Raw genomic sequence first — 26,795 nt, forward strand, 5'->3', positions numbered from 1 at the left:
GGTGTGAAAAAGCATTAGAGGTGCTAATTTGTTAATAACATATTACAAGATACCTTGTTTTACTAAGTGTTTCTTAATTATTACTCTTTATATGCTTTTTTTTTCTGCCCCTTCTGTGTATTATATGTTCCTGTTCTCTCTGACCATTTTCTTGCCTTCTTTTCAGTTGCCTTTGTCCTTTTTGGGAACTTGAAAAGAGGCTGGCACAAGCCTGGACCCACGAAATAGTTAAGCTGGAGTCAAATTGTAAAAGGATTAAAAAAGCTTATATTTTATTTTCCATAATTAAGAACCATGGCCTGACACTTTTATGTCTACCAAGGACACTTAAGTCATAGGTCCTTTTTGGGGTCAGGTTGTGTCCTGCCTTCCAGTTCTAATTCTTCCAACATTATAAATGATTAATGTTTACAGCTCAAATTTTTACTTCTCTTCATTGTTTTCCATTGCCAATTTCTACCTCAACAATCACTCTTCTCTCTTTTTGCCCCTTTGCTACCTCTCCGTTTTCTTTTAGCCTTTCTCCTGTCTTCTCCACAACTTTCTGGTTCTCTTCCCACTAGCTGTTTTATGTTCCACTCTTCAATGGTCTCTTCTCATTGCCTCATTTATCTTTTTTGGGACATACGCAACTAACAAACATATTCCCTTGTACAGTCTTTTAGAGTAATTCTAGGGAAATTTTAGGACAGTTCTTCACTACTAATATCAATTAAACATGGTATCACTTGTCTTCCCTACATCTTGTTTCATGCAAACATGGAACTTTGGAGGAGAAGAATGCCAATGGACAAATCTTACTTCAAAAAATAAACAAAGCTTATAACTGCACAGAAATGCTTGAAGGGGCACCGTGGCTTAAAAAATTAAACAAATAAGCTGAAAGATACCAAAAAATACAAATCTTTTCAGAATATACAAAAGGAAGGCAGGAACAGCACATTTAAATAACAGCAAACAAGCGTCTCCCCACTTCCACCCATTAAAAAGCTTATGATTTAGAGAAAAGATTTTTGATCATTATATTGAGACTTGCCACCATCTGTTCTTGCCTTTTGTAAGTAAACCAGGTGTTGGCGTTCTGTAAAATAGCAGATCATATAAGACACAATCTGTCAATTCCCTAGCAAGCAAAGAAGTCACATTGGAGATGGTACATGAAAGGTATGAGGCTCTTCATTTCCTGACTAAGGAGTGTGAAACAGGCTACATATGTCCCTTGATGCAGCCTTGCATTACACTTGTGCTAATGATGCCTGAAACCTGAGGAGGGCTCTAATGGAGAGTGATGTCTAGTTTTACATTGATTTCACTGTTCTGCTACTGGGAAAGCTTAGACAATAAACTTGAGCTGGCATCATCTAATACTTTTAAAAATAATTGCCCCTGTATTTTGGCAATGCCCATGTGACAGAGCTGATGACTCTCAGTAAAGTAAGACTCATTAGAAGCAATGCAGGTGGTGAATACCAGATATGGAACACTGGGGAATGCAGGGGCAAGAAGGAAGCAAGTATGTACCGGACCCAGCAGTGAAGTGTGGGTTAGGGATTTGTGGCTTGGACAGGTTGCAGAAACAGTTGAGCGTGCTAGTGAAGAACAGTAGGTCCAGACACCACAAAATCTTTTTATTAATTCACGATGGAAAGACAGTGAATGAGAACCACCCAACTAACCATTTTTTCCACCTCCCTAATCATCTATCCCTTCTGCAACATCACTGGCTGGTACGGCTGCAGAGTCTGGATGCAGGGTGGTTGGTGGGATCTGATTTTCGACTGGGCCCAGTGGGCAGCCTAGCTAACATCTTTCCAGTAAGGGACTGTAATAAAGGCCATTGGAGAGCTCCAAATACCTATAATGGGAAATTTGAGGTGAAATTAGCAGTTCCTAAAGTAATTTATAAGCTGTAGTGTGGTGCCACATTGGCTGTCCTTCCTCTACTACTAAACTGCAGCTGTTACCAGTTCAGATGTGTAAACAACTCAGGGTAGGTTTATTGAGAGAGATATGCCTTGGGCCACATGCAATAATAAAAGTGTTATCTGGATGAAAAATATTGAAACAGCAAAAAAAAAAAAAAAAAAACTATCACATTGATTAACTGTTGATATTACATGAGCCATTGTATATAGTACACCTTTATATGGGTTATTTATGTGTAACATAAACCATTTTTTATTTTTCTAAAATGGTCAACCAATATTAAGAGTAAAGTGCCGTTAATCATTATAGTACATAATGTGTACCATCTTTAGAGCTGTCAAATTGTAAGAGCTGTAAAATATTTCTAAATAATGGAAGCAAATTCAAAGGTTATAGCTAGAAAAGATGCGATAGATTACTATCATTGTCTCTAAAAATTCCCACTGGTTTTCCTGCCCTGACTGTAACCTTTTGGCAACCGCGACTTTAATGCAAATGTGAAAATAAAATGCCACTGCAGATTCCCTCGAGGGATGAAAAATATGTAAAAAAGTTATACTGGAGAAACACAGATGTGCATGTTCAAACCATCAGACGTCACAGGACAAAAACATGCAGAACGAAGCAAGGTTGGCTCTACTACAGTCAATGTGCTGAAAACATTAGTATTTGAGCACTATTCATGACAAGCCCATTTGATCTTGATGAGCCGCATGTTGGCTATAGTCATGAGGTGGAGGGGCGGAGTAGGTCAAAAGCAAAACTGGATTCACAGAATTTATTGCATTAGCAGACTGGTACGTTCATGTCATTGCTGTAGATATTACTATGAACACTCACTGAACCAGGGGTCCTCAACCTTTTTTACCTGTGAGCCACATTCAAATACAAATGTTGGTGAACAACATAAGCATCCAAAAGTTCCTGGAGGTAATAAATAAGTGCTGTGATTGGCTATTTGGAAGCCCATATGTGGACTGGTAGTCTACAGGAGGCTCTGTTTGGCAGAACACCTGTTTTTTATGCAACCCAAACTTGCCTCCAAGCCAGAAATTCAAAAATAAGCATCTGCTTTCATGCCACTGGGAGCAACATTCAATGGGTAGGTGAGCAATATGTTCCTCATAAGCCACAGGTTGGGGATCACCGCACTAAACCATATGGGTATATTGGTTTGTCTGAAAGGAGACCATATGATGGATAAGATGTTGGTGGTGTTATGAGTAGAGAGAAGCAAAAGACTCTATTGCAGAGTTTCCCAGGATGGTGTATTTCACTAATGATCCGTGAGGTGGCCAACCTAATTGCAACAATTCCTGTAACAGAACAAACAAATACCCAAAAAAACTAGTGGACCTAAAAATTAGCAGGGATAGAGTTTTGCTTACTCTGTTAAACTGAGGGGTCATCTCTCCATTTAGAAGCTCTTAAAGATCTAATAGGTTGTATGATAACATTTACGTAGAAACATACTTGTGGCTTATCTCTTTTTAATTTTTTTGGTTTAACCATCCCCAGCCTTTCCTGGGTCTTCAGATTAGGTGCAGATCCACAAGCAAACAAGGCTTTTGAAACTACAGTACATTGGGTTTACCTTGCGTCATATTTTTATCCAGCCATTCCGTTATCTTTCAAACCTCTCAGTACAATGAATCAGCACTTGAACCTGAAGGGCTTTTGTGATTTCCCAAAAGGAACATCTTGTTTTCTAGAAGCTGAGAGTGGAGCTTATTCGCTAGATGCTGTCAGGGTAAATGCACCAGTCAGCCCACTGTAAAAATATTTTGTTTTGTTCTAAGGCTACAGCAAATGAACTATTTCCTTAAAAATACACATTATATAACAAAACCTGCAGTACATAACGGTGGTAAGTGCAGAGTTTAAAATCAACAGCAGTTTTTCAGAAAGCTCTGACTTATTTATAAGACGTTTATGCACATGCCTATTGATCCAGTAAAGGGGTTGACCAGGACCGGCTCTGCTATACCGTGTCCTACACTGAATGGACAAGTACCTGCAAGCAACATACAATACAGATACGTTTTTCATTTAATATGATGAATAACATTTTTAAGAAAAGATGTACTGGCATTGTAGTTCCTTTACTTCTAGAATGTCCTTAATCCTATTATTTAAGAAGGTCAGTGCATTATAGTGTATGAAAGAGAATGCTTTTCTTTGTCCTGTATCAACAGTAAAATGTAACGCACTTTGGAATTTTATACATCTTGCAAAATGTTCTTGTACTCTGGGAGCCGTCATAAAGCAATAGCCACTTTCTAAGGAAACAATAGCATATTCATATTCAGGCATGGTTTACCATTATTTGAGAAGTGGTGTCTGTGCTAATTTGCGGCCACACTCCTTTGAAATACAATTTTTGGCCAAAGTTCCCGTTGGCTCTTAAAACATTCAGAGAAATATGAATACTTGTGGTATCAGCCAAGTGTTTACCTCAAATATTGCTCTAGTTGACCTTCAGTTTGGACCCCCAGGAGTATCTAGGAGAAATCAGTATTCTCCCCAGATAGGAACCCCCAGCTGAGATTCTGAGCAACTCTAGGAGACCCAGCTGAACGGTTTGGAAATCACTGACCTAATAGCATAAAGCAGGACAAGGGATTTACTGACTTTTTTTTTTTTGATGGTTAAAGGAGGACATACATGGGAAGCAGTATCTTACTGCCTAGCCTGACCTGACAGTAGGACATTGTACGTCATGACCACCCTCAATAAATTTGTGGAAGCTCTTTTCACTTCAGTTTATGCCAAAAAAAGGGTGTGCCAGGCAATATATTCATTTTAGAAGACCAACTGCAATCTGGTGGTCTCGCAAAACTGACACCCGCCAAGGTGACAATATAGTTCAGATCATCAGCCAATATTGTTAAAACTGGCCCAAAAAAATCTGGTCATGTGCTGCTTTCCTCTATTTTGATAACACAAAAATGTGTTAAATGTGGTCACTATTTGTAATCAGACAAGGATACTGCATACAAATAACAATGGCTCCCTGCCATATACTTTATTATCAATTCTATGCCTTGTGAGATTGAAAATATCCAAAAAGACTCATTTGTTTTTCTTCATCCGGTGATACGTTTAAACAAGGCACGCATAAGTGGCTTTCAAATCTGAACCAATTGCTGGCCCCATACTCTGCTGATGGGCAGAAAAAGTTGGTGCAACAAATAAATGTGTTTATATAGATCAGAATGTCATCTTTGATCAACATTGCCTCATTTTGTAATTTAAATAAATGATGTAGCTCTGAAGCATGCTGTGGGAGGCAGGATAGAGAGCTAATGTACTGTGCGCGGAGAGAAAAGGCGAGCTTACGATGCACACATATACAATATGTCAGGAAATATGAAGCTACTTCAGCATTCTGAAGTCTAAGATTCCCTAAACATCTGAACATGATATATTACCTTACATGACACCACTTTATGCACAGAATAGTTGTGGAAATATAAAGCCGGTCACGGCCCGGTGTTAAGGCACAATAACTATTTTGAACATCACCATCTGTAGCTGTTATAAAAACCCATGAACTGGCACGGTCCCCTTAAATCTGAGAGCATTGTGAAAGGTGGCAGGTAGACATCCAATCTATCCTCAACACTTATGTTTATGTCCTTGGTTCTTAGACTGTAGACTGGTTATCAGGGAGCCATTACCGTTGAGAGTTGGGGAGACTAGACTGAAGGCAAACTATAGTGTTGAATACCCCTGGAACAATAACAAGGCGACCATTTCAATCCTGCTTTCACATATCCGAGGCATTATTATCAGCTGAAAATTGCCTGAATTTTAGAACATAAACAAGGGGCTTTAAACTAGAAGAATTTCAAACCCAATGCCCTAACTTTGGTTCCCAAATGTGGAACCTAAATGGCTTAAGGGGTTTGCAGCCATTTACTAGCTGATTTGTAGTAAATGGCTTATTTAGTGTTTTGAAACTTGCTGGGTCCTTTGCATAGTGTCTGCCAGCAAGGGCCATGGCCTTCAATGTTACTCCAGATGTAAGGGCTCCATTTCAAACTTCTGCCTGAATACAGGCCTTGGTGGAACCATAATATGGTTGTGGCTGGAGAAACAGAGCTAAATTCTCTCTAAATTAAAGAAACACTTCCCCGGGCAGTGGTTCAGTCAGTAAATGTTAATGGATTTTTAGGTAAAGTGCTATTGACCCTTTTTGATCATTCATGTAGAAGCCCTGACATAAGTGCAAAATCAAGGGCAAAAGTACGAACAAACTATTCTTGAAATCTGCAGATTTTCCCTTTAGTTACTGAAGCCCTTTTCATCAGTGGGGTACACAATGAAATTTCTGTATACATTTCCAAGTCCCGTGTGTACAGAAGGTTAAACCAGAGCAGGTACACAGTCACCAGATACTTTGACTGCAAGCTAATGAGGCCAATATCTAATTAAGGCATGGTGACTGCAAGCAATTCATCAGACAAAGTGGCCACGGCATTTAAGGACACCTCGGTGCCGCCATTAACATTTATAAGTCAAGTGTGAGTGAACTGATATAGTTAATGCTGTCATAAAACCATGAAAATGATGCAACAGCGTATCCTGCACTGCTGGAGAGGCCCAATCGGATCAATGCCAAGTTCACGCGCCAAATGTTAATTTATCCCAGAAAACATGATAAACAAATCTGGGGCTGACTGGGTGTGGTGCAGCTGAAATATGCGGCAGCTGTTATCCGACTGTATTCCTCATTATTCCAACGTGCACATGGGTATTCAGCCATAATTACAGAGTCAACTGTGTAATGTTGTTCATGCAACGCAGCCCTTAAAAACTCACTCTGCATGAGTTGCTGTAAGGCAATGGTGCAATAAGGTAATGCATATGATCAATAGATGAACCAAAAAGACAGAACACTTTGCAACTGCCAAGGGTAGCAGACATATAAAAGGCAAACTCGGCTTCCAGACTCGGCCTCAGCGAGACTTCACTATGGGCCCAGTAAATAAAGTGACTGCTAGAACTCCAGCATGATGTGGGCATTGGCAAGCTATCTGCAGGTAATGTGCCACAAGTGATTGGTTTACTGCACCGATTGCATACCTACACCAATGGGGGGATTCCCTTGATATTGGCCAAAACCAAATCAGAATAACCCCCTTTTTCGACCTGCAGCTGGAAACCCTACCACAGTCACTGCAACAGTATAGTTAGACATACTCGGGTCTAGTTTTGTGCGGGTCAACCACCTTTAGGGTGGGATCCGGGTTGAGAATCGGCCAGATATTGCGGGATAGGGTTTGGTGCGGGTCAGACTGGGCAAGTACACTCCTTCACTGATCCCAAATATTCCCTGTCTTAGAACCAGAGGTGCGCACAGAAGTGGCATAGAGTAAGAAGATGGAGGTGTGGGTTGGGTGCGGGTCCTACAATGGCAACATTTTATGGGATAGGGTCAGGTGCTGGTTAAGGTATTGCAGGTTAGGGCCAGTTGCAGGTTGAATATTTCCTGACCTGCACATTACTATAGGGGTCTTGTAATCCAAGAGTCAACAAATGTTGATATTGCTCCCATCCATCTGAACAGGCAAGTGCAATTTGAATTATGGGAAGCAATGATGGATATTTTGTCACCTGCCCGTGCAGATGTTTACAGCCTGGGTGACAAAAAGTCCAGAATCGTTACATGCATCATGCATTCTTGTTAACTTTTTTCATTAACCTCCTCTAAATAAGAGAGGAGCAGACATTAAAATAAGACAAAGCAAGGCGTAGTCATTAATTTGGCCTAACGCTCGTTTCTGCAGTAAAGCAATATTCATCAAGGAATCCGTTAGCTGTCCTTTTAGAGACAATCATAAATTCCCCATGGAGGCAGGTATTTCAAAAGAGCAATAAGTCACTAAGTGGCCTATTTATAAACATGGGCAGTTCATTTTACATTAAAAAACAGCATTAAGATTTGTGAAAAATAAACTGAAAATGTATAAAGGTGTGGAATGTAAAGGCAGCCCTGTTAAATCCATGGCTGTTACAGTTATGCCACAGTTCATGCTGTTTAATAATCTGTTTAATAATCTGTTTGAAGTCATATCAAGGGGAAAAATAAAGTAGAGGCTAAATGTGTAAATAGTGGTTTGCCAGTGGCAATTTTACTAACTAAATACTTTCTTATTCCACTTGGACATTTTTTAGACTTTTTTACTTACAAATTCTCAGCTTTATGAATAAGCACAAAATTCAATTTCACAAATTTTTCGGAATTTATTAAACCCCGAGGATGGAAAAGTCCGAATCTGAAAATCCGGCATCTCAGACCTGTTGAGGTTGCATATAAGTCAATGGGAGAAGTCCCAATGATTTTTTGATGTGCGCTGGGTTTTGGGCAAAACCCCGGAGTTTTAGGGTGAAAATTATGAAAAAATCTTGAAAATCAGATGAAAAAGTCTAAAAAATTTGTTAAATTCGGATATTTTTTTTCGCGCAAAACTAATTTTCGGGAAAATGTAATAATAAATAGAGTAAAAAACCCGAGCCAATTTGATCGGAGTTTGTAGCAGAAAATATTGAGATAATTCCGGACTTTGATAAATAACCCCCTTAGTGTATTACAATTATTGACACTATTAAATTTATATTAAAATACTAAGTGCACACGCACCACAGTCCAGGAGTTTTTTTCTTTTACCTTTCAATTAAACCTGGAGATTTTATGGTGGCTTTCCATTTATTCTTTTAAGCAAGTTTACAAAAGATAATCCAGTAAACCCTACAAGGCTTGTGGGCTGTTGCATTAAATCGTTACCATTCTATTTTCCTTTCATCTTTTATAGCTTCGCAGAATCCCTCGGTATACATTCAGCACAATTCAAGCAGTACATTTTCTTCTGATCAGGAAACAGGGGTTATATTGCCGGCTAATTCTGGCTTCTCCGCTACCAGGGAAATGCCTGAAACTACAAATATCTACTGCTAATACAAGCTGTGCCACTTGTAATATCAAAGGACAACCAGTGCGCTACTTTGACGAATTTAAAAGCACCGTCCCCTGCAGGGAAGACAGCAAGGTATTTCACGTCTCTTCTAAGGGAGATGGCTTCCGATGGAACCTGCTTTAATTAGGAATTCTGTGCAGTGTCTTTTTAAGCCTTAGCATGCTAAACTAAATTTGTTGTCTACCTCTCTGGTGTGCACAAGATAAAGTGTACAATCAACCTTGTTTCCCAATTTGGCTGATGCCAGACAATGGCTAAATCTGAATTTGTCCATGTCCTAGACATACTTGTAGAGTTTGACATGTAGGATACATTGAGGAAGAATCCCTTAATCAAGAGAAGATAACATGTATTGTTTTTCCATTTAATTGATTGGATGTATTGTATGCATCATCAATCATTTGCCTGCAGCAGAATATACAGGCAAGCTACGGCTTGGTTCTATTGATACTGTTGGATAGAACAGATAGTGGTTCTACAAGTAAAAAAAACGACCAACTTCTATATCAAGTGGCTTTCCAAAAATGTGTCAATATGACCAAACATTCCATTATATGTTTAATCAACACAGCCAAAGGCTTTTTTAACAGGAGGAGAAGACTTAATTGGTACACATGGCATACCATTCCTTCTACTGACAAAAATGGCGTGGATGTGCGAGTCAAATACTTCCAGCTTCATCCATATTCATTATAAAATACATCTGACTAGAGGAGAATGCTAGGATATACAGTTCAGAATAGTTGGAGGACATCAAACAATTCTGTATCTGAGGCAGCAGACTGGCCTTGCCTTCCCACATGGCGTGATTCCACCTTGCCCAGAACCTTCTGCATTGGAAACGCCAAGCTCCCAGTGAAAAAGTTATAAGGCTGGCTCTTACATTTACATTAGCTTTTGTTCAGGACAAGTTTTCCCCTCATCTCATGACACAAATGGACCTACTGCTGGGAGGCAACCTGGAATTTTGCAGGTAGCTGTTGCAATAAAGAATATTTTTGAAGCTGATGCAATCTACAAACAGCTCTGGAGAAGCTCATTTAATGATCACAACAAAAAGATATCAACAATCACAGTATGGTTCGGATTATTGCTGCATCTCTATTATTTTTGAGGGGAGTTTTGGTAAACAGTCCCAAGAGAACAAGTGCATTTAACATGTAACAACTGGTGAAAAGGAAGATTTTAGAGCAATGTGAAAGACTATAAGGCTACAATTGAATGTACACAGGGAATGTACATGTAAGTGCAAAAAAGTTGTAAAGCATTTTTCTGCATTTCACACTATGCTACAGCTCTAATATTAATTAGAATGCCCGGCACTAGAAAATTGTGCATGCTGTGTTTAGAACGAAGTTCTCAAGTATTGCTCAATGCAAAAATGTTTAAAAAGCCTTCAAAAAGCAGTACAAAAACACATGAATCTTTCTCTTGTGTGTCCAAAATCCTTTGGGGAAGTAATGCCTGGTTCTACCTTGGGACTGTTGCCTTAAAGGTTTTACTATTTTGCAAAGGCAGCTACACGGAAACCTATAACTGAAGTACATCAGTGCGATGGTTGATAAAGGTCAAAATTTACATGTTTGTGCGAAGGCTGCCTTCAGAGGGTCAGTGGATCCAGTGCAGTACGCTGTCACATCAGAAATGAAGCAAAAAAACAAAAAACAAACAAAATGTTAAAAAAGATATCATATATATGAACTGTACACCCCAGAACATCAATGAATACCGTACACCCCCCTTGGTATGCGTAGACATTTTCAGCAAACAAAATGGCAATACAGCCTTTGAGATAGCTATAAAGTTTCTAGTCTAGTGGTTCAGTTGAAGTCCCACCTTGGAGGTCCAGCCTTTTGGTAAGGACTCTACTTATGTCATTCATCAATAACTACATAATATTAAGGGCAGCGTCTATATATATTCAGTCTCTCCCTACCTTTCCTTCAAAATGAGCTTTCAAGTGTATATAGGAGATCAAATAGGTATTATCCCAAAATCTTTAGGCTGAACCTCCCTGCCACTGCCCCAAGTACCCCCAGAGACAAGCAACAAAGATTGGGAACCAGTGTTTTAGGTTGACTGATTCTATGGCATACTGGAAAATAAATGAGGGGATAGAAGTACAAATAATAATAATATAATAGTCTCATAACCAAGTTGTTTATATTTCATGTACAGATGGGGGCCTATTTATCAACAGTCTCATTTTTGTGGATTTAGTGATTTATAAAACCAGGACTAAACTCACAAACTCTGAGGGGCCTATTTATTAAGCCTCATTTTGTTTGGGCAAGTTTTTAAGGGGGAAAATCCAATTTTTGGGAATAAAACCGCAATTCTTTTTAAAATTTCATATGCTCCAAAGCTGCTAAAAATCTTAAAGGTGGCCATAGCCGTAACAATTACAATCTTTCTTGGAAAAGATCTTTCCAAGAAAGATCGTTCGTTTCAATACACACGTGTAGAGCTGAATCGTCAGATATACAGGTAGAAACAATAGAATTCTACCTGTATCTGATGATTCAGCGCTAATAATGGCCGATGTTTGGGTCCCTTCAATGGCACCTGATCAAAATTTTCTGTCCAGGCCGATCAAAGAGCCGACCAATATCCAAGTCTTCTGCCGATATCGGTTGGTTCTTTTCCCACCATACGGGCACCGAATATAGTACGAATATTAGTTTGGTACGATATTATCAATGCGTCTATGGCCACCTTAAATCCTAAAAAAATCCTAAAAGTAATTTAAAAGTCAATGACAGATATCCCTTTTACAATTGGAAGATTTTTTTTTTTTGCATTCGCAATGTTTGAAGGTTTTGGGCTGTCTGAAGAAAATCCAAAAAAGTTAAGGGTTTCGGAGTGCAACTCGAAAAAGTCAAAGTTTTTGAGCGACAATTTGATAAAGTTGCACGATTTTGTCAAGACTTTTCCCTCCCACACATATAATTTTTGTTTGGCTTTTATAGTAAATTAAGCCAAATCCTGGTTGGGAGCTATGTCGAATTATTATTTTTAATATGAGATCAATTTGAGTTTTAATAAATACACCCCTTGATGTCATTGGTAAACATTTCCTGAAATGGAATATATTTTCCATTTATATTATGGGTCTGAACCCCAACTTGCTGTCCAAACTTTTCTCACATTACTGATATAACAAAAATACAGTCACCTTTTAAGTGGCATCCACAAGTGTTTAAAATAAACATCAGAAACTGGTTAGTAAAGCTGGACAAATAGTGCAAGGGTCCCTAGAAGATCCCATAGATACAAGCCTTACTGGTGTTTAGGTTTAAGGTTTTGCTTGAAAAGGACGAGGCCATAGGGTGTTTATTAAAGTCTTTCTTGCATAGAGGACACAAAGAACATCAAGCAAACTTCATCTACTACTACTACTACAAGGTTCAAGCTGTTAATGTGTAAAATGCAACTACAAGCGGTCAGAACCTTCCCTTAGGAATATGGCAGGTGTAGGCCATATGTCTCTAAACTTTTTAGATTATGGCCCTCATTTGAGGTCAAACACGTGGTCAAGCCTAACATAATTTCATAAAATCAATATTTCAGTCGGTAAAAAGTGGTATGTGCCAATGCAGATATTTCTCCATCAGCTTCTGTGGTCACTGCTTACAATGCCATCCCTGTCAAGTCATGCATTTCTCAGTGTTCAAGATGCATGGTAAACCTAAGTATAGAAGAAACCAGAAGTATAGAACAGTTTAGAAGAAACCACAGTTTTCTGCATCATAAAAGGATAAAGCTTTCTCCAAAATGATATTATTATTATTATTATTATTATTATGCAGGTGGCACATGGGAATAAACAATGCATTTCTAATGTATACTTGCCATGATATTTGCATGACTCCCCAGTCTTGTTGGAACCTGCTCGAAGTCCCTTTTATAAATCAAAAATTCATTTATTTAAGCAAATATTTTTTTAAAGAAATTAAGCAAAGAGAGAATGCCGGTTAGCCATCCCGAGAAAGAAGGAAAAGAGCTATAAGGTGCGGAAAACACGACTATAAATCATCATAATTCAAATTTAAAGCTCAATCTTTAAACATCAGACACATTAAAGTACATTAAGATGAACAATGCCATTTAAAGCTATTGCTTTGGTATAAAGTCTTCCATATTAACATATAGCTATGGGTTGTAATGTATTGGTTTTTAAGGCATGTGGGTGTTGTAGTTTAAGATAAATTAGCAGCAGGTCACCAGCTTAAGATTCTTGCTAAACCAAATACTCAATTTGTTCTCACCAGTGAATACAGATCGGTTAAGTTTTTATGTATTAGAACGGCACAGAATTAAAGAGAGAAGGCCACAATGTTTATGCAATCTGGCACAGCTATGTGCAAATATCACATTACTCTATTTATTGCCACGTTTCAAGAAGGACTAAATAGGGTGATAAAATATTATGATACCTCCCAGTTAGAGCTGCTATTCAAATTACTATGCAAATAATGTGCAATACATGGTTTTTATAAAGCAGAAATTCAAAGGGCTTAAACCATCATAAGATTAAAAGCAAGCAAACTGCAATATCAAATGTTACAACTGTTCATATATTGCAATCATTCTGTAATACTAAAAATATGTTCATATTGTCTGTTTTATATATCTGCATAGAGCCTCTTGGGTACACTCTACTTCAGGGGTTTCTTAACCAGTTGGGATCCAAAATATGGGTTGATTTACACATGTGCTATTGATGTCATGCCCAACATTTCCAATAAGAAAAGTATGGTTTGCCAATATTTAGACAAATGCTGCCCATATTCTGTAAAGATATGAGCCATTTTTAGGGCTCCATATCTGGACCGTCTAGCCTAAATAGGGCAACTGGCCTTCGAATGCAATACATGTTCTTCTATTAAACAAAACAATATGTAGAATGCAATGCAAAAGAGATAAAGTATTCTTTCAAAATCAAATTCGTACAAAAAGACCTAGGGGCAGTGACTAACGTTGGTGAAAATTTGCCAACGTGACGTCATTCCGTTACTTCACCAATTTACTAATGGGTGCAGCCGTAACTTCGCTAGCGAAGGAGATAGACTCTGGTGGTAATTCGCTCCCTTACGCCTGGGGAAGTTGCTCTCTAGTGAATGGACGTAACTACACAAATTCACTAAGATGCGGATTTTACTGAACGTTACCTCTTGCGCCAGACTTGCCTTCGCCACCTCAGACCAGGCGAAGTGCAATAGAGTAGATAGGAGTTCCTCAAAAAATAGTTGAACATTTTTCTAAGTCCCAAAACACGCTGGCGACTTTTCATTTTTCAGGGTGATAGGCTGCAAAAGATCGTAATTTTTTTTCTGGGGTACCTGGCTTCCCCCCTACATTTCCTAACATATGGCACATAAACTATACACTGGGCACATGTGTAGGGCAATATAACACCTCTATTTTATTTTATTAAGGTTTCCTGGGCTTGTGTAATATAATGTATTTGCTGCAACATATAAGTCCATTCAACTTTAACTTCCCGCCGTATGCAAAGTAGACAACGCTAGCGCAACTTCACTTCGCTTGCTGCAGTAATGCTAGCGCAACTTCGCCAGCGCTCGTCGCCCTGGACGCAACTTCGGATTTTAGTGAATTAGCGTTCTCCTGGCGAATCTACGCCTGGCGAAGTGTTGCGATGTGAGCGAAGCGGACGCTAGTGCAAATTTGGTGCTTAGTGGATCTGCCCCTAGACTTAATCACTTATGAAACCACTTACTGAAACCACTTTACTATTGTAAATGAAAATACAGGGGTGGGTGAGGTATAAGCAATAGCATGCTTGCATGGGGACCCAAGAAGGTCCTTGTCAATTCTCACAAGGTGTCAACCTCCTCAATCTACAAGCCAAGACACTCCTCTAATACTCCTTTCTGTGCCAGGTTAGAGGAGAATCTTGGCATAGCACACAAGTGATAGTTTTAGAGGAGCATCTTGGCTTTTGGACTAAAGAGGTCATCAACTATAGTACTACACCTGCTCTTTGTGGAAGGAGTGATAACAAGCTCTCCCCACACACATTTCAATGGCAGGTTTAATAAATGGTGTAGATATCATTATATAGAGGAAGTGCCTAACTCCTCTTACAGTGATGATCTAAAATATAAAAGTATTCATCATATAGCTATGTAGAGAGCCATAAACTCTTTTTAAGAACTACCTACATTGTATAATAAATAGCTATGCTGTACAAAGAAGTCCCTACAGGACCTTCCATGGCTGCTTGCCTAGCTACATGGAAGCTATACAATATTTAAAAGCAAATAAAAACTTTCTACAAGTGCAAGATATGAACACAGAATATTCAAAAATAAATTTTAATTAAAGGGGCTCTACATTTTCATTTGACAAACTGAAAAAAGAGATGTCCAGATTAGTCACTGGCTGCAGGGGTCACTGAAAAAGTATGGTTAATGGAAATGGATCCATGTAACTGTGCTTGAAAGAGAACCGTATCCTTGGTGCAGTGAAGCCATGACCCTTTTACACAGTACATATGGACATTTTGTCCCCAGAAAACTCATTTTAGAGTGTTAGTGCCAACCATATTAAGCTTTGTGAGGACATATGGACAACGCTGTAACTCAAACTAGGCTGAAGGTTTTGGTTGTAATAAAATATTGTCCTTTGAAGCACTGCTATGGGGAACCATTTAGCAATAGGATAGGCTTCCTAAAGTAACAAATGGCAAGGATTGCTTTCAGAAAGAGGCCTGAGATTAGTTTGCTGGGAGTGGAGAAACCCCTTATAAACAAAGGCAGAACACCTTTCAATATATGCGCTATTTATAAGGCTTACCCTGAAAACAGTGATGTATGCACTGTTGGTTTAAGGTAAACAGGTTTCTGATATATGTTCCATATAGTGATCCTATTAAAAGTCCTTAAGCTTGACACTGCCATTAGCAGAAATTGATTTTACGCTAGTCTGAGATGAATTTATACTATGGAGTAGCATTGGTTATTTTATAATCAAATTCCAAGTGTATATATTGTGATTAAGCACCTTCATAGATCACTGAATTGGATCCATACTGTTTGCTAAAGCCTACCAACCTAAACCAGTTGCTCTTATTAACAGAGTAAAATTTTAAATGGTAGGTGCGGGAATAAAGGAATGGTTGGGCTCAAGGAAATCTCATGTTGGATGAATACTAGTGAAAGTTGTTTGTCTAAGTCACTAAAGGTTACATTCTGCATATAATGTGATGGTGACAATATTGTTGGTAATGGCATGAAGGACACAGTCTTTAAACTGTCTTGATTTTATAACAAAATATCTGTTGAATTTGGTGAGGTCATCCAAAGGTACATAAGAATTGTATAAGGAACAAGTGCATTATGGATCCTTTAGAACTTCGATTTAATCATGAGCTAGAGCAGTGACCCCAATCAATAGCCCGCAAACACGTTGCCCACCAGCCCATTGGATGTTACTCCTGGTGACCTCAAAGCAGGTGCTTATTTTTGAATTCCTGGCTTGAATGCAAGTTTTAGTTGCATAAAACCCAAGTGTACTGCCAAACGAAGCCTCCTGTTGGCTGCCAGTCCACTTAGGAGCTACCAATAGCAAAACCACAGCCCCTGTTTATCACTTCTAGGAATGTTTTCCATGCTTATGTTGCTCTCCAACTTTTATTTTTACATTTGAATGTGGCTCATGGGTAAAAAAAAAAAAAAAGGTTGGGGACCCTTGATCTAGCGTTTTCACCAAAAACTTTCTGTAACTTTTTTTTGTGATAACTTGTGATATGTGCCTTGGTAACCGGTACATTTCCCGTTAACTTTGGTCCTCTTAGATTGACCATTCAATTACCCCTAGTTTTGTATTGTGACCCCTGATCTAGAGCCATTATACAGCAAACATATACTTTTCTATATATCAAATTGATTTACTTGTTGATAGTAATTTGATCATTAGGTAGAAAAGGTTCAAGAAACTTGAAGGAATTAAATCAACAAATAAGTGGCTCTTCTTACCTAATGTTATATGTACAACTCACAGTCTTCTGGGTAGACGACACCAAATTTGCTCGGATGGATAAGCAATTGTTTTATCCTCATGCCATAAACTGCTCATATAAGACTAGATCTGTTCTATGCAAGATTTTTTAACAATGAAACTTTGCATCCTGGTAGAAGCCCTCTAAGTAATGTGAAGACAGGAGACTACTAGATAAGCTTTATGAGCATACTGTAACTTATAAAATGCATTGACTTGAAAATTCACATCGATCTTTCACATCTCAAGTGCAGCAATCATGTTTGCCTTCTTTCTTCACTTGCTTTTTTTTATTTACATATACCAATAACAAAGACTGGCTTGCTTACCTGACCAATGTCCTGTAGATGAACCAGATCTATCCGTACATGTTTCGCTGACAGGCTTAAAGACAGTTTCCCATCCACCAGTAGCATACCTCCAACTCTGGGATTCCAGAATGAGGGTTCTTTGTGTGCCATAGGCAATCATAAAGCAGTAGACAACATGGTGGAGCTGGCAGCCATACCCACAGCCCTTGTTGATATTACAAACAAGCTTCTTTGCTTTACTGCAATCCTTGGGGTTCTGTAGTGCCAAAAAGACAAAAGAAACAGAGACTGTTAACACAATCAACTTGGTGATGTTATCTGGCTGTATATTCTAGGAAATAATAATAAGGATTTAAAAATAATTTATCAGTATATTATAGGCAGCGTCGCCTTTGGAGATTTTGTCTGAAAAAATAGTGGGCTAAAGAATCCATATTCTTTCTATCCATAGATAACACTATCTATCACAAACATCTTTTACACATGCTGCCTGTTGTTTTATTTCTAATTTAGTGCAATGATGCAGGCAACTGTGTCAAAGAGGGTCTCTGGGCGTCTGTAGTCACTTGTGTGACCCCGGACCACTGGAAAGTCATTACTATATTGAGTTACTTTCCTACACCAAAGTACTGCTGTGGTCGAAACTGGATGTTATGTTCAATGTTAATTCATTTTCAGTTTGCAATTCCACGCACGTTTTATACAGCTAAAGGTCTTTTCTAAACGTGCAAAACCCATTCCAGAAGAAACACTCTAGAGAAAATATATGTTGCTCTTATCTCAGATGTGATAATGCATCCTCCACATGAAATGTGTAGCATGAACTAATATCATATGGATGTGGTGAAAACAAAATGCTTCACTTAATATTCAGGTTAAGAGGCTTCAGACATGGGATGGAAAACTCCCAGTGGCTGGCTGAGGATGCTGGTAACCCACAGAGATGTGATTAGGATATCCGAAACTGGATGTTATGTTATCAGTAACATAGTAGCTGAACTGAAAAAGATAAGCATCCATGAAATCAGACTTTTAAAAATCTGAATATATAGCAAGGTAAAGAAAAAGCCCTAACAAAGCATCAGCTAATTTATCCACATAAGTTAGATAAATACTGTATATACTCGAGTATAAGTCGAGTTTTTCAGCCCCCAAAATATGCTGAAAAACTCTACCTCGGCTTATACTCGGGTCAAGCACAAAAACGGTCGCCGGCGCCTAAGAATAGTCGCCGTCGTCTAAGAATAGTCTCCGGCGACTAAGAATAGTAGCCAGTGCCTAAGAATAGTCTCCAAGAATATTTGCCGAAACGAGACGCCGGCACCTCCAATGGGAGCAGAAACCCTCAATTTTTTGATTGAAACTTACCAGAAGCTGCTGCATTTCTCACCCTAGGCTTATACTCGAGTCAATAAGCTTTCCCAGTTTTTGGAGGTAAAATTAGGTACCTCGGCTTATACTCGGGATGGCTTATACTCGAGTATATACGGTATCTTCCTTTTGATATCAAAATTGCAATTGGGGTTGCCCATGGATTAGAAACCCTGTAACTCTTTACCAGTTAAAAACCTGGCAATGATAGACATGGTAAAGAAACCCTTCTTTGCTGACGCTTACATTTCCTCAATCAAAAGTGACATTCTATTTCCAAATCAGAAATCACAAGCTTTCACTCTGTGCCATATACAACAAGTTGTTCTTTATTGGCTCATATCTAAGCCTTCTCCCTGATTCCATCAACTAAATTACCTGATTGATACCAAAGATTCCATATTATTTATTTTGTTAAGTAGCAGTTAAAAAAACAAAAAAAAACATTATTTACCTTCCTGTTTAACAGGGTAAAAAGATTGTTAACCAGAAAACATTTTTTTTCTATTCTAAAGAAAATGTAATTCTAAGAATCTTTCCAAGATCTGTGAATAAAAACATGTTGAGGGTAAGGCCACACTGAGCTTTTTGTGGAGATTCCACACTGGGCCTTTTGGGGAGATTTGGTTGCCTGGCGACTAATTGCCTCGTCTTTACGGCGACCAATCTCCCAAACACCTTCCCTGACTCTGCGCCGGCTAAAATGAAAAGAACACCGGCGCTAATCACAAGCAGCGATTCGTTTTCCAAAGTCGCCCGAAGTTACCTTGTGAGGCAACTTCGGAAAACGAATCGGCTCGTGTGATTAGTGCCAGCGTTTTTTCATTTTAGCCGTCACAGAGTGAGGGAAGGCTTTTGGAGAGATTGGCCGCCGCAAAGACGAGGCGATTAGTCGACAGGCGACCAAATCTCTCCAAAATGCCCAGAGTGGCCTTAACCTAGGGGTTTGAAGCTTTTTGTAAATGTGATTGCTACTGAAAGCTGTATGTGTTTATATTCTCTGCACTTTTGGTTCTGACACTTGAAACAATGAAGCAGAAGCCCACTGATAGACTTCTGCTACATGCCACCATGTGGTTGAACTATTACTCAAAACTCACCTACACCAAGTTGTTGATAAATGCTGTATTATTACAGACTTGGTCCCTGAACGAGATGAGACTTGGTAAAACCATTTCTCCGATCAATTATTATAAATATTATTATGTATTTTTAGAGCGCCAACATAATGCTATCTCCAAATGAAGTTTTCACCCATAAGGTGTCATCAGTGCTAACCTTTCTATTCTTTCCTTAGTGCACACCTTTACACTTGGCTTTACATAAAGACGAATGCCTCCACATTTTAATTCTCTTTCTCCTTCCTAAACTCAACATCCAGTCATGTATTTCACCCCAAAGTTATGATAAATAATTATCTGTAAATTCAATTGACTCTAGCTCTGCCATTTTGCCAGACAAGATCTGTGTATGTGTATATTGTTTAAATATTTTACTGGAGAGGTATGCACGTACAGTATTTACTATTAAATATATTTCATTATAATTATGGCATTTCCTTGGAAACTACAGCTGTTAAGAGTGGTTGAAAATGACTGTCCTTCACCTGAATCAAGAAAAATAGTATATTCTCCTTTAAGGGCCATGAAAAAATGGTGAAAAATATTCCTGAAAGCATAGGCACTAAGGCAGAGAGAAGAATCTTAAAATTCATAAGTGGGCTCCTGCTTGTACTTGTCTTCCATAGTTTTCTGTAACATAGAATTCTGTCAGGCTACTGACAGCTACAAAATGTTCAGGGAAGACAATACATCAAGCAGCCTGACCAAAAGACACTATGGGCTTGGAAATCTCAGCAAATAACAGAAGCATAACTGTGTTAGGGAAAACTGTTCTATATGGACTGCCTTCCCTGCCCTCTCATCTACTGGCTATATGTCAAATTTAAAAATAATAAATACAGACCACAGCTCTGTTGGAAGCTAGTGGTCCCAAACCTGGCAAAGGCTAGAGGCTAGGTTCTGCAAAAGGACAAGATCTAGAGTCTCTGCCATCCAATGAAAAATAAACAATAGTAATTATATAATGTGTATAAATCAAAACGGAAGAAGCATGTAAACTTATAAATTTGTAGAACCTTACACAATTCCCTAATGAGCTGCATTTTAAAAAGAGCAATAACCAACCATCTCCACCAAACACAAACTATTCTGCAACAATGTTTGGTTAAAATGCATTTGATGGTGCAGGGCAAGTGCTCCCTCCTTGCCCTGCACCCGATTATCAATGCACCAAATGTGGAACTGGGATGTCGTACAACATATTGAAGTTTCAGAGATCATTTGCCAACGGATAGAATGCGTGAGGATATCTAATCGCAGAAAGTCTAGGCATTTAGAAAAATGTGCCAGTAATGTATGGGGCCCACTAAATAACAGGGCAATACAAATCGCATGTATATCATTGTATATAGATACAGTATGATTTCATATCGTAGGTCATATTGTCTAGAAAGCGCAAAACAGGTGAACAGTTGCCTCAAAAGAAACTGGAAGCAACTGGGTGCTTCATGATCTCCCAGGGAAATAGCTATAGAAGAAAACCAGCAACTAATTTATATTTATAGTTGAGAAGGAACGAGCCCCTTGAGGGAGGCAGCCTGACCTACACCTTTCTTGTTTTTGTCCTGGCCAATAATATAGGCCAGTCCCTAAAAAACAATGATAAAAACTATAAATGGGCAATGTAGAAGTCATCACGAACAATTAATTTGCTTCCATTAACTTAATTGTAATAGATGTGCAAATAGATTTCCTTAACATCCATGGAACCCATATATATATATATATATATATATATACATATATATATATATATATATATATATATATATATATATATATATATATATATATATATATATATATATATATATATATATATATATATATAAATGTTCTCTTTTAAGAGCATCAATACATTTTGAAATCTATGAATACAGCCTCATGAAAAACAGCCTACTATTAGTTGAGAAGAAACACTGCCAGTAAAAGGATACTTTTATTCTGTAGAACAAACACCAATAAAATGAATGAGAGGCATTTTTCTAAAAACATTCATTTAAATCTTTTGCTTTTATGACCATCTTTTATTTATAAAGCTCAGACACAAACTGGCAGCCAGAAAAAAAGGGAATCAGAAAAGATGAGCTGAAAGAGCACTTATGGAAATGTCAAGATGTAAAGACATGTGGACAAAATGATGTATATATATATATATATATATATATATATATATATATATATATATATATATATATATATATATATATATATATATATATATATATATATATATATATATATGGCCACTTTATTTAGATTTATTTTACAGAGCCCTTTAAAGGCGACAGAGATGAAACATGAAAGTGAAAAAGAACAAGTAAATTAGCACTTGAGGGGAAAGATATTGCTATAATGTATATTTGTTGGAATCTACACAGATGACCAAGTGCCCATGTTTGAATCAGTCATGTGCTCTCTGAATGTGCCCCCAAAAAAGAATGTTCATGGCAGGACAAGGGAAGGAACGAAGCTTGAGGAATACAGCTAGTGGCTCTATCAACTGGGAAGCACTGCAATACAATGGCAGGCAGTATATTATTCCATTTAACAGCCAACTCATTTCACAAAGGGTATTACATTACACTCAACACCATTCAAACAGACGCCATGATTCAGTTTTCATACAGAATCAAAGCCTCAATGAGGACAAATTGGATATTTTGTGGCCATAGGCCTGTACACGATATAATAAAACATATTCTCAAAGTGAACATTTATAAATAGCACTGCTGTTTTGATGATACAGCGAGTTCCATCAAACCAGCATAGGAATCCCTCAAGCATTCGTTACCTAATACTGTACCTTGAGTGCAGGTTTGTGGAGCCTCCAAAGTAGCATTTTTGCTCATAACAGCCCAGAGACAAATAGCTCTGCAACCCAACATTTCGATGTAACAATAGGATCTATAACTGTAATGACACAATCACGGTATAACCGGATAGTTTCATCCAGGGCATTCTTTTTGTTTCCCCTAAACAACAATAAAACCAATAACCATGGTATCTTAATGCACATGGGATTCCAACCAAAGAATTCTTAATTCAGATGTGGTGAAAAACCAAACTCTTATTATCTGTGGGCCTACTGCTGCTACAACCCCTGCACCTTCTGTTGTTCTCCCTGGTTACGGTCAGATATCAGTGACCAGGGGGTTCTACACAAAGCTGTATGGTGAAGGTAACATGGCAATAACAAGGACACAGATATGTGTCAGATATAGCCCATCTTGGGCTAAGGTATACAACAGCCAATCACAGCACTAATATGGCAGGGCCCAAAGATTCTTACATTCACTCTGCTTGTCTAACCCTTCAAACCCTTTTGATATGAAATGAGGTTCCTGGCTCACAAAGAACAAAAGCTTGGGGTCTTCTGCCCTACAGAAACTAAGAAGGTAAGCTTCAGAAGAATTGTGGGCTTTAATTTAAAGATACATTTGGGCTCTTCATCATAAAGAACAGAGGCTATACGGAGAAAATAGATCAACAATAACACGTTTTGATCATGAGTTGGACCTTGAATCACCCTATTAATGAAAAGCGTAATCTATATCAAACGCCTACGTTTTTAATGCACTAAAACAAACAACCAAACTGTAGCTGCTTTTTTACATGGTAGGGAGACATTGTCATACAGATGACCAACTATATTGCTGGAAATCACCTGCACAGTCTTTACAGACTTATAAATCCCATCACTGGAATACACGGATACATGATAATGAGTAGAAGCTAGCATCTACAAACAAACAAATGAAAGCACTAATACAGATTGAAAAATAGACTGACATCTTTAGGAAACAGGCAAGTCCCAAAAGAAGGAAGACTAGAGCTGAAAGTTGAATGCTGCACATGTGAAGGTGACCTTGCTCTGTACACACGGCATGAATAACACCTGGCTGTATTCTACATATGCATGAGACTATTGATGTGCTTCCAACAGACTGGCTACTGGAGGCCCTGAGAATGAATGAAGCAAGATTCTGTAAGATACATCTGCTGATTTATCTCCTGGAAAGCTGAGCAGTTAATAAGATTGTGCTAAAGACTGCCCGCGGATCATTCTGAATACAATGCCAGTGAGCAGTCTCATCCAAGGTATTACATTCTGAAAAAAACAGAGGGCACTGTGTCGGGGTAAACCCTGAACACATGAAAGATTACCAAGGGGTTATCAAACATTATAGGTACCTATAATTACAAGGGCAGTCCTAACAAAAGTGACTGATGAACATATTGTGGAGTGTTGTTCTGATACTATTCAACTTTACAGCCTTGAAGAAATGTCACTCGGTTTGGAACCTCTCGCTGTGCCCTTGGTGGTGCTGTTAAACCAGGGATCCCCAACCTTTTTTACTTGTGAGCCAGATTCAAATGTAAAAAGATTTGGGGAGCAACTCAAGAATGAAAAAAATTTCAGGGGGGTGTGTGTGTGTGTGCGCCAAATTAAGACTGTGATTGGCAACTTGATAGCCCCTATGTGGACTGGCAGCACACAGGAGGCTCTGTTTGGCAGTGAACCTGTTTTTTATGTAACCAAGGATGCCAGGAATTCAAACATAATCACCTGCTTTAAAGCTACTGGGAGCAACAGCCAAGGGGTGAGCACCATGTTACTCATGAGCCACTGGTTGGGGATCACTGTGTTAGAATGTAGCACTTAGCACTTTGCAGGGTCTTTTTGAGAAGCTTTCACTGGAGAAACAGAACTACTCTGATCTGTATTCCCCTTGAATCTATTCTCCCCTCTGAGAACAATAGAAACAGAGGCTCACATAATAAAAGCCACACAATGTGTTTTGGGGCAGATATTTAAACATTTTTGGTATAGGAACTCTCAATCCCAGATACAGCCCATGTGTAAAAAATAAAATGAGAGATACATAGGTTGGTTGTAAGCCTCCTTCAAATCCTTAATTTAATAGGAGCTCATACCTCTGGTGGGGTAATAATTTTTATGGTGAAGATTGAAATTGAGGGAATGATGGAAAAGGGAATTATTCAGGGAATGGAACTGAGGAAAGAAGATATCAAAAGAATGATGGAAGAAATGAGAGAAGGAAGGAAACAAATGGAGTTGGGAAGTAATAAAAGATGGAAAAACTAAACAGGTGGGATGAAAGAAAGACAATCAAATTATATTTCCCTGACTCCGTATACAGTACAATGCAGACTAACAACTCATTTATTTCAGATTTTCTCCCTTACTTTGCTTGTATATGAAACATTTTCTTAAGATGGCCATAGACCCAAAGATCCGATCATTCGAATCCTCAAACGATTGGACTTCCCCATCTCCCGACCTGCCACTAACCATTCAGATAAAATCAAGTAGTAAAAGAACAGATCAGCCGATGTTCTGCCCCTGACAGCAATCGTACTAAAGATATGTCTGACAAAGCTGGTGCCAGTCTACCAATGAAAATCGTCCGATCGGCAATACACGCAGAGAAATTATCGTTAGCCGACACAAATCTTTAAACCTGGCCGATCGACCAAACGGCTGATCTCCGTGGGACGAAAAATGTCGGGACTCTCCACACACGGTCCGAAAATTGTATGAATCGAGAATTCATATGATCGGACCTTTGTGTCTATGGCCAGCTTTCGTATCCCTCAGGCAGCTCCCTTTATCTGCTGTCTGATGAGCAAGGTTGCGACAATGTGTCATTGTAGTCCCATTCCTTATTACACGGTAAGATGCAGAATGGCAGTTGATCCAGGAAACTCCTGCCCATGCTTGATGTAATGTACAGCAGAGGGCGCACCCTGATAGGCTACATCAAGACCCATGACTGCTGGTAACAGTGAAATGAGACCATAAGCTGATTATCTGATTTAAAGCCCCTTGGCTCATACCATATTTACTCAATTTCACCAGCGGAGATTTGGTCTACAGAAAGAAATGGGTTTGGAACATGTTTTCCTGGAATAACCGAGAACAAAATTTTGCTTGTAATCTGTTCCTTTTACAAGTGATATTTCTTTGCCTAATGAAGATTTGCATTTTTGGAGCATGCTTTTTTTTTTTTTTTTTTTTTTTTTTTTTAAAGATTAATCCTTGCTTGGAAAATTAAGTGCTATGAATGACACGGGCATCCAGAAACACTGGTCCATTATAGTTGCCTTGGGCTGTTAGCATCTTGGCCTCCAACTAATGGAAGCAAGAGGCTATATGCAAGTGATTATGGGATTAGTGCTCACAGCAGGCCTGCTCAAAAGGCAAAAGCAAATAAAACCATTTCCACACGTGTCTACATTTCACCAATCCTCTTCTAGGGTTGGAACATATTCATCAGTGGTGTCTTTTACCTGGAGATAGGTGATCCTTCTTTGTACAAGGTCTGTCAAATCTTTGGCCTCCCTCTCACGCCAGTCGCCTGCACCATCTGTCTGACTGAGGTAGTAGAGATCTGTCATCACCGACCTGCATAAATGACCAATAAACAATATAATCAGTTAGGAATGGGCAGTCGAGTGATACAGCAAGCACCTTCAATTTGTGGTGAGAGCATTTAGGTCTCCTTGCATTGAGCAGGGTGTTTGGGAGGGAATAGTGGGTCCCATACCATTGTACTTAAAGGGCACAATCATCAGCTGGCCGTGTAAATATTTCTTATACCACATCAATGTTGGTATCTTATAAAATGTAGTAAAATTATTTTGCAGCTGGCAGCTATGTATATTTGTTTTATGCATGTTTATTACATACAGATTTGATATATCTTAACAAAGATGAAATGAGCTGACTGGAGCTTAGCTATCTGGTTAGTTCAGTGTGAGCCATTTGCGGGGAGAAAAAAAACAAGCTGAAAATGCCATTTGATTAATATCAGTTTGACAAATCCAGGACCATAATCACAGATGAAAGACACACAAAGCTCCGTGGTTAACATACTGAAGGCATTATCCCATAATAACAGGAATTGTACATTTCTCTAGTACATTAAGGCAATTTGCAAATATCACAGGCAGTTAACATATAAGCATAATAACCATTATTGCTCGTATAAAGTGCAGTTTCCGTGGCGAGCCTGGTGTCTCCTTTAAAAAAAAAAAAA

At 38.6% G+C, this 26,795-nt stretch overlaps 1 protein-coding gene across 1 annotated transcript in view; it reads right to left on the bottom strand.

Annotated features, from left to right (window-relative positions):
- Nucleotides 1-26,795, bottom strand: part of fut8.L (fucosyltransferase 8 (alpha (1,6) fucosyltransferase) L homeolog) — a gene marked incomplete at its 5' end in the record, with an annotated part of 139,796 nt that overhangs the window by 17,297 nt on the left and 95,704 nt on the right. Inside the window, 2 exon segments of the mRNA NM_001087633.1 lie at nt 17,258-17,495; nt 26,047-26,161. Coding sequence (NP_001081102.1) covers nt 17,258-17,495; nt 26,047-26,161 — 353 coding nt within the window.

This window comes from Xenopus laevis, chromosome 8L, assembly GCF_017654675.1.
Source record: "Xenopus laevis strain J_2021 chromosome 8L, Xenopus_laevis_v10.1, whole genome shotgun sequence".
NCBI lineage: Eukaryota > Metazoa > Chordata > Amphibia > Anura > Pipidae > Xenopus > Xenopus laevis.